Source organism: Myxocyprinus asiaticus, chromosome 4 (genome assembly GCF_019703515.2).
Source record: "Myxocyprinus asiaticus isolate MX2 ecotype Aquarium Trade chromosome 4, UBuf_Myxa_2, whole genome shotgun sequence".
Classification (NCBI taxonomy): Eukaryota; Metazoa; Chordata; class Actinopteri; order Cypriniformes; family Catostomidae; genus Myxocyprinus; species Myxocyprinus asiaticus.
The window spans coordinates 26,880,697-26,895,093 of NC_059347.1; the positions used below are offsets into that span (position 1 = coordinate 26,880,697).

Consider the following 14,397-nt stretch of genomic DNA (forward strand, 5'->3'; position numbering starts at 1 on the left):
AGGAGGGACCAAAGTCTCGTTCCCTCCATCAGGGAACGGAGGTTACATCAGTAACCGTGACATTCCCTATCTGACACTCACTCGACGTTGGTGTCGATGTAGTGACACTAGGGGTCCCTATACAAAATGCCACAAGGCTGAACGGTGTTACGTGAACTGGCGGTGTGTGGTGGGCAGACTTGCTGTGTGCCTCATAGCCAGCACACCAGGTCTACACATAACCTCCCCCAACACAGTTATGAGTGTCGAACGGCCCTTTTTGGGGACAAGTCAACTACCCAAAGATAGAGACAGGCTTAACCCAGTCGTGGCCTCTTTTCCCCTTCTATTTTTCCACTCCCTAAAAAAGAAGGGGGATTATCCGACTGAGCCGCCAGGTCTAGTCGGGGGGTGTCCCTCCCAAGGGGAGGACACCGCGGAGACCACACCTCGCCCCAAGAGAGGGGGGGGTATTTTTAAGTGGAAAAATATGTCACATGGTCTTTCCAACCTTCAAGGTAGATCCTGCCCAATGGGGGAGGAGTTACTACAAACATGGAGACTGGGTCAGAGGGGCTCTGCCCAAGGAAGACGCAATTTACCAGCAGGGAAACAAACTAGCAGAAGATATAGATCGCATGGGGTTTAGCCTTACAGGGAACCACCACATTCGGAGCACCTACCCCAGAACAGGGCTCTTAGTTAGCGCGTGTACTAGGCTGGCAGTGAGTCTCTCCGAAAACTCGACTGCCACAGTGCTCGGAGGAAGTCAACCAGGGAACACATTTTTGAACACTACTGGGAATTAACGGCGCACGTCTTCAGCTCAAAAGGAGGTGGAAGGCGCTATGTGCAAGCGATACACCCAGCCGGCTATCCCGGGCTTATCCGCTTGTGTTGCATGCCACTACCTGGGACGAAACCGATTCCACCCGGAGGTTGTAGAACCTTGCAAAGGTGTTGGGTGTTGCCCAGCCCGCTGCTCTGCAAATGTCTGTTAGAGAGGCACCTCTGGCCAGGGCCCAAGAAGCCGCTACACCACTGGTAGAATGGGCTCGTAGCCCTACTGGGGTCGGCATGTTTTGGGTGAGATATGCCATGGTTATGGCGTCAACGAGCCAATGGGCAATCCTCTGCTTGGAGACAGCGCTTCCTTTCCACTGTGCACCAAAGCAGACAAAGAGCTGCTCAGAGACTCTAAAGCTCTGCGTGCGATCCAAATAGATGCGTAAAGCGCGCACCGGACACAGCAATGACAGGGCTGGGTCTGCCTCCTCCTGGGGCAGCGCTTGCAGGTTCACCACCTGGTCCCTAAAAGGAGTGGTGGGAACCTTGGGCACATAGCCCGGTCGGGGTCTCAGGATCACGTGAGAATAGCCCGGACCGAACTCCAGGCACGTTTCACTGACAGAGAACGCTTGAACGCATATTTCGAATGCCAGGGGGCCAGCTGTGTGCCAGCGCGTCTATGCCGAGGGGAGCCTCGGTGAGGGCGTACCAGAGCGGGCAGTGGGAGGATTCTTGGGAGGCGAACAGGTGCACCTGTGCCCGACCGCATCGACTCCAAATCAGCTTTACCACCTGAGGGTGGAGTCTCCACTCTCCCCTGAGGGAAACCTGCCATGACAGCGCGTCCGCTGTAGTGTGGAGGTTGCCCGGGATGTGAGTGGCTCGCAGCGACTTGAGGTGCTGCCGACTCCGGAGGAGGAGACGGCGGGTGAGTTGTGACATACAGCGAGAGCACAGACCGCCTTGGCGGTTGACATATGCTACCGCTGCCGTGCTGTCCGTCCGAACTAGCACGTGCTTGCCCTGGATCAACGGCCGGAACCTCCGCAGGGCGAGCAGAATTGCCAGTAACTCGAGGCAGTTGATGTGTCAACGCAGTCGTGGACCGGTCCAGGGGCCGGTGGCCGCGTGCCCTTTGCAAACAGCGCTCCAGCCCGTTTTGGAAGCATCTGTCGTGACCACAACGCGCCTGGAGACCAGTTCTAGGGGAACACCTGCTCACAGAAACGAGAGGTCGGTCCAAGGGCTGAAAAGACGGTGACAGACCGACGTAATGGCCATGCGGTGTGTCCTGTGGTGCCATGCCCGTCTCGGGACTCGAGTCTGGAGCCAGTGTTGAAGCGGCCTCATATGCATCAACCCGAGCGGGGTGGCCACCGCCGAAGATGCCATATGCCCCAGGAGCCTCTGAAAAAGTTTCAGTGGAACCGCTGTTTTCTGTTTGAACGCCTTCAAACAGGCCAGCACCGACTGGGCGTGCTCGTTCGTAAGGCGCGCCGTCAAGGAGACTGAGTCCAACTCCAAACCGAGAAAAGAGATGCTCTGAACTGGGAGGAGCTTGCTCCTTTCCCAGTTGACCCGAAGCCCTAGTCGGCTGAGGTGTGAGAGCACCAGGTCCCGGTGTGCGCATAACCCGTCTCGAGAGTGAGCTAAGATTAGCCAGTCATCGAGATAGTTGAGAATGCGAATGCCCATCTCCCTTAATGGGGCAAGGGCAGCCTCTGCGACCTTTGTAAAGACATGAGGAGACAGGGACAGGCCTAAAGGGAGGACTTTGTACTGATACGCCTGACCCTCGAACGCGAACCGCAGGAAGGGTCTGTGTCGAGGAAGGATCGAGACGTGAAAGTACGCGTCCTTCAGGTCTACTGCCATGAACCAATCTTGATGCCGGACGCTCGCTAGAATGCGTCTTTGCGTCAGCATCTTGAACGGGAGTCTGTGTAAAGCCCGGTTCAGTACTCGCAGGTCCAAGATTGGCCGCAACCCACCGCCTTTTTTCGGTACGATGAAGAAGGGGCTGTAAAACCCTTTCTTCATCTCGGCTGGAGGGACAGGTTCTATCGCGCCCTTCCGTAGGAGGGTAGCGATCTCCGCGCGCAGGGTAACAACGTTTTCGGCCTTGACGAAGGTGAAGTGAATACCGCTGAACCTGGGTGGGCGCCTGGCGAACTGAATCGCGTAGCCGAGTCGGACGGTCCGGACCAGCCACCGCGTTGGATTGGGAAGCGCAAGCCATGCGTCCAAATTCCGCGTGAGGGGGACCAAGGGGACAACGTCGTCGGACGTACCGGCAGGTGGGGCCTCGTGGCAGGGCGGAGCGTGAGGTGCCACAGCACGTCGTGGCCGTGCTGAGTCTGGGGACATCGAAGCACTTGGCTCCTTGTGACCACCCTCAGAACAGCCTGAGACGGGGGAGGAAGAGGCCTGTCCTCGTAACCCGTGGAGGCTGCCACATTGGGGGCAGCTGTGTGCCACAGCTGGGCGCTCAGGGGCGGAAAGGGCACCGCTGGAGCGCCAATCCTGCAAGAAAAAGCCCGTGGATGGTAGTCGTGGTGATGACCGTACACACCGGGTATGTGACCCAGGGAGGAAGGAAGCCGCTCTTTTGATGAACTGTTGGGTACTGCAGCCACTTGGGCGTGCGGCGAAATCAAACAAAAAGGCAACAAAAGATTTTCCACCCGGCCCTCCACCGGGGGATGGAGTGGTCTTTCTACCAGCTCCACGTGAGTGGGTTCCCTCGTCCCTGGGTTGCCCGTCTCAGGGGCGCTTCGAGGACCTCCGTGGGTTCTTCGGCGCCGGCTGTGAGACGGGTGGCGTCGGCTTCCTGCAGTGGGCTCCACGCCGGGGCCGGGCCGCAGGGGGACGCCCTTGGCGACAAGCAGATGGGGTGCGGGATCTTGAGTCAGGCCGGGGCAGGATGTGCCGGATTGCTTCCGTCTGCTGCTTTACCGTCGAGAACTGCTGGGCAAAGTCCTCAACGGTGTCGCCGAATAGTCCCGCCTGGGAAATGGGGGCAGCAAAGAACCGTGTCTTGTCGGCCTCGCCCATCTCGACCAGGTTGAGCCACAGGTGGCGCTCCTGGACCACTAGTGTGGCCATCGTCCGCCCGAGAGACCGCGCCATGACCTTTGTCGCCCGGAGGGCGAGGTCGTCGCAGAGCGCAGTTCCTGCATCAAATCTGGGGCGGAACTACCCTCGTGCAGTTCTTTCAGCGCCTTGGCTTGGTGGACCTGCAGGAGAGCCATGGCATGCAGGGCAGAGGCGGCTTGTCCAGCAGCCCTGTAGGCCTTAGCCGTCAGGGACGACGTGAGCCTACAGGGCTTGGACGGGAGCTTAGGGCATCCACGCCAGGTGGCGGCGCTCTGCGGGCATAAGTGCACCGCGAGCACCTTATCCACCGGGGGAATCGCCATATAGCCCTTGGCCGCCCCGCCATCGAGGGTAGTGAGAGCGGGGGAACTGCGGAGTCGGGGTCGGGCAGTAAAAGGTGCCTCCCACGACTTCGTCAGCTCCTCATGCACCTCCAGGAAGAATGGCACTGGAGTGGGGCGCGGCTGTTTTGAGCGGCGCCGCGAGCCCAGAAACCAATCATCAAGCCGCGAGGGTTCAGGGGAAAGCGGAGGGTTCCACTCTAGCCCGACGCTCGCGGCCGCCCGGGAAAGCATGTCCGTCATTTCAGCATCGGCCTGTGACTGGGCGACCGTCCCCGAAGGGGGAAGCCCAGCTGAGGCTTCTGCGTCCCACTGGACAAGCCCACTCTCCGATGCTGCGCTCGAGAGCTCATCATCTTCGCGGGCCCCGAACAAGAAGCCAGACTCGCCGTGCGACGAGCCGGCGAACACATCCGGAAGCCCGATTGGGGCAGACGAGCGTGCTGGGGAATGGGAGGTCCGCGGGGGGATACCCGGCGGAGGCGATCCCATTGAGGTCCCCAAATCACCCCCAGTGCTAGCCGCGCTGACCTCATACCCGTAGGTAGGAGGACCGAGGCGGGGAGCCGCTGGGGTGGCTTGCTTTCTTACGAAAGCAAGCCGCGACCGCAACGTTGCCATGGTCATGTTCTCGCAGTGAGAACATGAACCATTCATAAACGCTGCCTCCGTATGGGTCGCGCCCAGACACGAAAGACAGCGATCATGACCATCCGAAGTTGAGAGAAAACGACCGCAACCAGGAATAACACACAATCGGAAAGGCATCTTTAGAAAGACGCGTCTTTAAAAAGACTTTCCGTGTGTGCGCTCTTTTAGAGAAATATAATCTTTTAGAGGGGAGAAACGCTCTTTCAGAAAATATACTCTCTAGTTTTTCTGCCGAAGCGCCCAGGAGCGTTCTCTGCAGTGCACCAGTGCAGAGGAGGGAGAAGCCGCTGAAATGCGCCGTCAGATCCAGCAGAGGTGAATGAACAGTGCTATTCAGCTCAATGAGCATGACCGTTCAGCTCCAAAGAGAAAATCTGAATGAGTGGTTGCATACCAGCTCCTTTTATACTCGTATGTCCGGGGGAGTGGCATGCAAATACCACTCGCCAATTTTCATTAGACTTTTATCAAAGACCAGAGGTGTCTCGGGCTCCCAAGAGTGACCCCTAGTGTCACTATATCGACACCAACGTCGAGTGAGTGACAGATAGGGAACTCGTATTTACAGCTATATTTCTGGAGGAAGGCAGCATTCATGTTGTTACTCATTTCACATGCGGTGAAGGTATTTACATAGAACTCTAAAAGACACAGCAGGAAAAAATGTAATGGGCCTTCAAATAATCGGAAAGAGGGTAAAATATTTTTTTTTTATTATGAGTGTATTTGATTAAACGTGGAGCAATATACCTTATATAAAATTATGATGGCCCCTTTAAGACTTAGAGAGGACTTGGAATGTTGTAATTATAGCGATATTCATTATTCAGTAGTGCTTACCTTAGCATAGCCGAGCATGATCATCCTCACGAGGACCACATTAATGTGAACACCTAATGACTCATCATGGTAGATCTCATTCACCTGTAATCACAAATATTGGAAAAATCTATTAATATCCCATTAACTCAATATAATAAAAGAACAAAACATTGATTCCACCACAAATGGGGATCAGGATATCAGGCAAGGAAATACGTTGCGTCATCCTCCACCTAGACATCTATGACAGCTACTGATTAGATCAAATCTGAGGACTGCAGAAAACAAAATAAAGCTGTTTCACCCCATTTCTGCACCTTCACTGTGATTGACAATGAGCAAAAGAGTGCAAAGATTTTGCTACAAGAACTCAGAGATAAAGAAAGGAGGAGGAAATGGGATCTCGAGCTTGTAAGGGCCGCTCTCTGAAGCATATAAGGCTTTTGAGACATGACTTGGGGCTACGGTTGGTATGGAAAAGGCTATGAAAGGTTGGCAAATGAAAAGGCCCTAGTGTTGAGCTGGTCATACAGAGGCCTTTTAAAGGTTCAGATGTTTTTCCTTCCCCACCTAGCTAAGAGGCAGCTGTGTGAGGTTGGAATGAGAAGCACTGAGTTTTGGAGGCACAGTTTTGCTGCTTGAATGCAGGGTGTAGTGCTGTACCAAATACCTACATCCAAAATGTCACAACTGCTTAATCGATTCTGCAGCTATTTTCAAGAACTGGCCACATATAATAGCATATGCACCCGATAAGAATTCGCAATATCACAATGAATCAGCAAAACATTTTGTTCTGTTGTTGTTTCCACTAGAGTCATGTAATTTAAAGGGTTAATTCACCCAAAAATGACAATTCTCTCATCATTTACTCACCCTCATGCCATCCCCAATGTGACTTTATACTTTCTCTTAATAACACACTGGCTCCTGACAATCAACCGACAGCCTGATATGTCAATACGACACTATACAACACCTTACTGCATATTTATTCCCAAATGATTACATGTGTACATGTGTATTTTTGTTGTATACTGTGTATTTTATATTGTGTATATTGTATACTGTATATTGCCTATTATTAGTTGTATATTGTGTTATGTGTAAATTAGATGTTTATTGTAGATTGGTACATGTCTCATCACTATCATGACTGCTATGTTGCTTGGAACTGCACCCAAGACTTTCACCCACTGTTGCACGTGTATATGGTTGAGTGACAATAAAGTGGTTTGATTTTATTTGACTTTCTTTCTTCAGCAGAACACAAATAAAGGTTTTTAGAAAACACATCTCAGCTCTGTAGGTCCATGCAATGAAAGTGGATGGTGATCAGCATTTTAAAGCTCCAAAAAGCATAAACAGTCGTAGTAAAAGTAATCCATACGACTCCAGTGGTTAAATTAATGTCTTCTAAATCAATACAATCACTCTGAGTGAAAAACATATCAATATTTAAATCCTTAAATCCTGGTCGCTCTCCAATGCGCGTCCATGAGGAGAATCAGTTCATGCTGCCTCTCGTGAGATGTAAGTGTGCTAGCATGTTCACACGAGAACCGACGTGATAAAACCGGAAGTGCAGCTCAATTTGTTTACAAGAGAACACTGTTCACAAGCTTCATTGGTTTTGCTTTCATTTGAACATGCCAGGGCATGCTAGAACTTACTTCACACAAAATGCAGCGTGAACTGATTCCCCTCATTGATGTGCACTGGAGAGCGACAGGAGGTTTACAATTATAGTGAAAAGCACTTAAACATTGATCTGTTTCTCACCCAAAGCGACCGTTTAGCTTTAAAAGACATTAACTTGCCTGGAGTCATATGGATTACTTTTACTACCATTGTCTGTGCTTTTTGGAGCTTTTACATTTGAAGTCAGAAGTTTACATAAACCTTAACCAAATACATTTAAACTCAGTTTTTTCACAATTCCTGACGTATAATCATAGAAAAAATTCTCTGTTTTAGGTCAGTTAGGATCACTACTTTATTTTAAGAATGTGAAGTGTCAGAATAATAGTAGAGAGAATGATTTATTTCTACTTTTATTTCTTTCATCACATTCCCAGAGGGTCAGAAGTTTACAGTATTTGGTAGCATTAATGTTTTGGGTGACCTTCAACAAGCTTCTCACAATATGTTGCTGGAATTTTGGCCCATTCCTCAAGATAGAACTGGTGTAACTGAGTCATGTTTGTAGGCCTCCTTGCTCGCACACACTTTTCCTGTTCTGCCCAAAAAATTTCTTTCGGATTGAGGTCAGGGCTTTGTGATGGCCACTCGAATACCTTGACTTTGTTGTCCATTGGAGGTATTCTTGGCGTCATTGTCCATTTGGAAGATCCATTTGCGAACAAGCTTTAACTTCCTGGCTGATGTCTTGAGATGTTGCTTCAATATATCCACATAATTTCCTTCCTCTTGATGCCATCTATTTTGAGAAGTGCACCAGTCCCTCCTGCAGCAAAGCACCCCCACAATATGATGCTGCCACCCCCATGCTTCACGGTTGGGATGGTGTTCTTCGGCTTGCAAGCCTCACCCTTTTTCCTCCAAACATAACGATGGTCATTATGGCCATTTTGTTTCATCAGACGAGGACATTTCTCCAAAAAGTAAGATCCTTGTTCCCTTGTGCAATTGCAAACTGTAGTCTGGCTTTTTTATGGCGGTTTTGGAACAGTGGTTTCTTCCTTGTTGAGCAGCCTTTCAGGTTATGTCGATATAGGACTTGTTTTACTGTGGATATAGATACTTGTCTACCTGTTTCCTCCAGCATCTTCACAAGGTCCTTTTGCCGTTGTTCTGGGATTGATTTGCACTTTTCGCACCAAACTACGTTCATCTCTAGGAGACAGTATGCGTCTCCTTCCTGAGCGGTATGATGGCTGCATGGTCCCATGGTGTTTATACTTGCATACTAATGTTTGAACAGATGAACATGGGACCATCAGGCATTTGAAAATTGCTCCCAAGAAGTTAGACTTGATCTCAATGATAGCGCACCTCACAAGCGAGCATGCTGCAGTCTGTACTTAACTGCCTGAAGTCATTCAGGCGGAAGACAGCGGTTCCACTGAAACACTTTCAGAGGCTCCTGGGGCATATGGCATCCTCAGCGACGGTCACGATGCTCGGGTTGATGCATATGACACCGCTTCAGCACTGGCTTCAGACTCGAGTCCCGAGATGGGCATGGCGCCATGGCACACATCGCGTGGCTATCACGCCACTCTGCCGCCACTTATTCAGCCCTTGGACAGACCTTGCGTTTCTGCGGACAGGAGTCCCCTACAGCAAGTGTCCAGACATGTCGTGGTCACCACAGACGCCTCCAAGTTGGGCTGGGGCGCCGTGTGCAACGGGCAAGCAGCCGCTGGCTCCTGGACAGGACCACGGCTGTTGGCACTTCAACTGCCTCGAGTTGCTGGCTGTACTGCTCGCCCTGTGGAGGCTATTGCCGTTGATCCAGGGCAAGCATGTGTTGGTCCGGTCGCACAACACAGCGACAGTAGCATATATAAATCATCAAAGTGGCCTACCCTCTCGTCGCATGTCGCAACTCACCCACCATCTCCTCCTCTGGAGTCAGCAGTGGCTGAGGTCGCTGCGGGCCACTCATATCCCAGGCAGCCTCAACGCCACAGCGGACGCGCTGTCGTGGCAGGCGACGCTCAGCGGAGACTCCACCCCCAGGTGGTCCAGCTGATTTGGAGTAGATTCGGCAAAGCACAGGTAGACCTGTTCGCTTCCCGGGAATCCTCCCACTGCACGCTCTGGTACTCCCTGACGGGAGCCCCCCTCGGGACAGATGCGCTGGCACACAGCTGGCCCCGGGGCTGTGCAAATACACGTTCCCCCCAGTGAGCCTACTTGCACACACCCTGTGCAAGGTCAGGGAGGACGAGGAACTGGTCACCCTCGTGGCGCCGTACTGGCCCACTCAGACTTGGTTCTCGGATCTCATGCTCCTTGCGACAGTCCCTCCCTGGCAGATTCCCTGAGGAAGGACGTCCTCTCTCAGGGACGGGGCACCATCTGGCACCCGCGCCCGGACCTCTGGAACCTTCACGTCTGGCCCTTGGACGGGACGTGGAAGACATAAGTGGCCTACCACCAGCAGTGGTAGACACGATCACTCAGGCCAGGGCTCCCTCTATGAAGTGGCTCCCTCTATGAAGTGGCGTTTGTATGCGAGTTGGTGTTCTTCCTGAGGTGAAGACCCCCAGAGATGCGCAGTCGGGTCAGTGCTTTCCTTCCTGCAGGAGAGGCTGGAGGGGCGGCTGTCCCCTCCACCCTGAAGGTGTATGTGGCCGCCATAGTGGCACATCACGACGCAGTGGATGGTAAGTCATTAGGGAAGCACGATCTGATCATCAGGTTCCTGAGAGGTGCCTGGAGGCTGAATCCTCCTAGGCCACACTTCTTTCCCTCATGGGATCTCTCCGTGGTCCTCCTGGGCTTTTGGAGAGCCCCGTTTGAGCCGCTAGATTCAGACGAGCTGAAAGCCCTCTCTTTGAAGACGGTCCTCCTGACTGCGCTCACCTCCATCAAGAGGGTTGGGGACCTGCAGGCGTACTCTGTCAGCAATACCTGCCTAGAGTTCGATCTGGTAGACTCTCAAGTGGTCCTGAGACCCCGGCTGGGCTATATGCCCAAGGTTCCACGACCCCCTCAGGGATCAGGTGGTGAGCCTGCAAGCGCTGCCCCGGGAGGAGGCAGACCCAGCCTTGTCATTGCTGTGTCCGGTGCGTGCTTTGCGCATCTACTTGGTTCGCACACAGAGCTTTAGACGCTCCGAGCAGCTCTTTGTCTGCTTTGGCGGACAGCGGAAAGGGAACGCTGTCTACAAACAGAGGCTTGCCCACTGGATCGCGGATGCCATCGCTCTGGCATACCAAGCCCAGACCGTGCCCACCCCTTTGGGAATATGAGCACACTCTACAAGGAGTCTGGCATCCTCGTGGGCACTGGCCAATGGTGCCTCTCTAGCAGACGTCTGTAGAGCAGTGGGCTGGGCAACACCCAATACTTTGCGAGATTGTACAATCTCTGGGTTGAGCCGGTTTCATCCTGTGTTTAGTCACGTACGAACAGGTAAGTTTGATAATACGGAACAGCTGGCCGGGTGTATAACTTGCATATAGCGACTTTCCCCTCCGTGAGGCGAAGACGTGCGCTTCTCCCATGCGAGTTCATGAACCTGTGAACCTTGGATGTCCTTCCTCCCTAGCCCTGTGGCTCACGAATTCGACGGAGGAATTTGCAGCCGGAACCAGTACATGTGCTAATATGCCCTGTACTGGGGTAGGTGCCGGTTACTCCGGTAACCCCCTGTGATGTATTTTCCGCAGTACGGTCTCCCTGTCGGCACACCCGCATCTACCACGTGTGGCTGGTGAGCCTACGTGACGTATTGTCACATGTTACCTCCCCTTCGGGCAGGATGTGGTCCCCGCGGGGTCTTTTCCCCCTTAAAGAATAGGAAAGGGAAAGAACACCTTCCCCGATGCGTATAATAGCGTTAGATGGCCCCAACCGAATCTAATACTCTGTGGAGAGAAACATAGAGAGAAAAGGCAGCGGCTGGCGCGACCTGCTCCCATGCTAATTATGTCGCTTCCCCCCTCTAGGATGTGGGGAACTACATGACATCTTGTGGGGCATTGGGGGAGGTTACGTGCGGACTGATGCACCTGCTATTATGCACGCAGCAGCTTGCTTGCACCTCCATAGGCAGTTCACGTAACACGGTCCAGCTGTTGTGGTGTTTTTCTATAGGGACCCCTAGTGTAACTACATCGACACAACGTCGGGTGAGTGACAGAAGGGGAACGTCTTGGTTACTGTTGTAATCTCCATTCCCTGATGGAGGGAATGAGATGTTGTGTCCCTTTTGCCACACTGCGGTACTATCCGCTGAAATGGCCGGGACCTTGTCTCGGCTCCTCAGCACAAAACCTGAATGAGTGGTTGTGAGCCAGCTCCTTTTATACCCATATGTCCGGGGGAGTGGCATGCAAATTCCACTCGCCAATTCTCATTGGCCTTTTCTCAAAGATTAGAGGTGTTTGGGGCTCCCAAGGGCAACCCCTAGTGTCACTACATCGACACAACGTCTCGTTCCCTCCATCAGGGAACGGAGGTTACAACAGTAACCAAGACGTTATGAGTGAACTACATCTTTAATAGTGCAGCCTGCACAACCACCACATTCCCTCTCATGCATGAACCTTTGCAAACTTTTACTATTATGTGACAATCCCAAGTCTAGACAGCAATATGGTTTTAAACCAGTGGCTCTTCTTAACCGGCTGTGCTTCAGGACCCAGATTTTACATCAAGTGGTGACCCAACACATTACCAAAATTGTTTATGGTACCAAAGTAAAATATTTTTCCTTAAATTAAACATTGAAATGTACTTGTAATAAATTACAATGAACTGCATATGGCCACTAATATACAATATTATTAACACGGCATAGGCTGAATAGGAAAACTGACAATTTTGTAAATGGATAAATAACAGCAGAAGTGTGATTTACCAGCTTAACACAGGAACAAACACTGAGCCAAATACTGTATTAGGCTACTGAATATGAGAAATACACAGCACTCTGCAGCCAATAATTCACCACACAAAACACACTGTAGGAGGCCCACACTGTATTTTTCTTGTTGCATGTGAACCCGTATTTAATGTAGTTTGGGTCATATTTTCTTTTATTTTCTTGTTTGTGGTTTTTGAAGATGAGAGCATGTCACACAATCTGGCTGAATTGTCATCATGAATTTGCATGAAAATACAATATGGGAAGTGCTCTTCCCTCCCTTTTAAAAGTTATTTATTTTGCTATCCTACCAATGTAATTAAATAGTTTGTTGAATTTGATTAATTGCATTTAGCAAAAAGAACATATTCTGTCAGTAGTTCATTAATGACCAATTAAGTTCAGTTAGGAAACTATGTGGCTCTGAGGATGATAGGTCACCCTGGCACACCTTGCTACGTTAACCAATCAGAACCCTTTTTTTCCTCATCAAATTATATATAACCCGCCTACACATCATAGCGGCTGCAGCAGCATGGTAACATACAGCATTTCTCAAGACTCCTGCAGTCATAATTTTCGCTATTTTCTCCTTGTTTTCCCACCTCCATGCCTCATCTCAAGCTTCAGACTAGTGCCCAACCGATATATCGGTATCGATATTAAAAACAATGCTTTAGAACTGGTGTCATAGCGTAGTTTGTCCAGCAGAGCGCGCTCCGACTCCACTGTTTACAGAACTGATGGTGGCTCTGCAGACAGGGCGGAGTTAAACGGTGCGGATTTGAGGAGATCTCTTCTCGTTAATTTGCTAACTAGTTTGTGAAATACATACAGGAAAGTTAATAAAAAATGACCCCATCATTTTATATAACTAATATAATGTTAACCCTGTCCCTGACAACCATGTCACTCATGTTTATCACATCTGTTTGCTGTTAGCCAGCTATAGTTTGTCAATGCAGTCAGTAATGTAGCAGATTGAAAAGTAAAGATCAAAGCATATTTTTGCAGCTCAGCAGACAACGGTGCTGTGGTGGATTGTGTGTGGTGAGTGTTGATTTCATGCTTCGCTGTTGCCTAGTTGGTGAGACACAATGCTGAAAGTAAATAAAGTGTAAATAATAATATATAGGAACTGTATCTAAAATAAATGAGGGGTGATAAATACTAATACAACAGGCTGGAAAAATAGACATTTATTCATTTTAATATCATATATATATATTTTGAATGTGTTGAAACTTGACACCGAGCGACACCGTTAGATCAGTTTCATGCTGAAGAGCCGCTTAAAAGTACGTTTTTTTCTCTCCCATAAATGTAAACAAGTGTAAATGCTAACACCATCATATATGTTGAAAGGACTGATGCCTGTCAACCAAAACATGAGCTCATTGATGTCATTAAAGTCTGCTTTTTTATTCCATCAGTTACTCCTGGTCGGAGGCTGCTGTATATATTTAGTTATAGTGTTACATCCTACATAAACTGAATGGTGCAACGGTCAAATATTTAGTAGAGCATAATTGTGACTTAGTGCCCATTTACACCACAACTAGGCTAAGTTGTAACGTATGTATAGCTGGTACAACCAGCCCCTGATGTTTATTTAACTATTTATTTGATTTTTATTTATTCTTTATTTAAATGGTCAGCCAATGACTGATACTAAATAGTACTGATGTTTATTTAGCTATTTATTTGATTTTTATTTATTCTTTATTTAAATGGTCAGCATTTGACTGATACTAAACAGTACTGATGTTTATTTAACTATTTGTTTTATTTAAATGTATTCTTTATTTTAATGGTCAGCCAATGACTGATACTAAACAGTACTGATGTATATTTAGCTATTTATTGTATTTTTATTTATTATTTAATTTAATGGTCAGCATTTGACTGATACTAAACAGTACTGATGTTTATTTAGCTATTTATTTGATTTTTATTTATTATTTAATTTAATGGTCAGCATTTGACTAATACTAAACAGTACTGATGTTTATTTAGCTATTTATTTGATTTTTATTTATTCTTTATTTAAATGGTCAGCATTTGACTGATACTAAACAGTACTGATGTTTATTTAACTATTTATTTTATTTAAATGTATTCTTTATTTTAATGGTCAGCCAATGACTGATACTAAAC

At 49.4% G+C, this 14,397-nt stretch overlaps 1 protein-coding gene across 1 annotated transcript in view; it reads right to left on the minus strand.

The window, feature by feature from the left end:
* Positions 1 to 14,397, minus strand: part of LOC127434483 (A disintegrin and metalloproteinase with thrombospondin motifs 3-like) — a 217,127-nt gene that overhangs the window by 108,285 nt on the left and 94,445 nt on the right. The window contains exon 6 of the mRNA XM_051687301.1: positions 5,697 to 5,780. Within this exon, the coding sequence (XP_051543261.1) occupies positions 5,697 to 5,780 (84 nt within the window). The remainder of the gene's footprint in view (positions 1 to 5,696; positions 5,781 to 14,397) is intronic.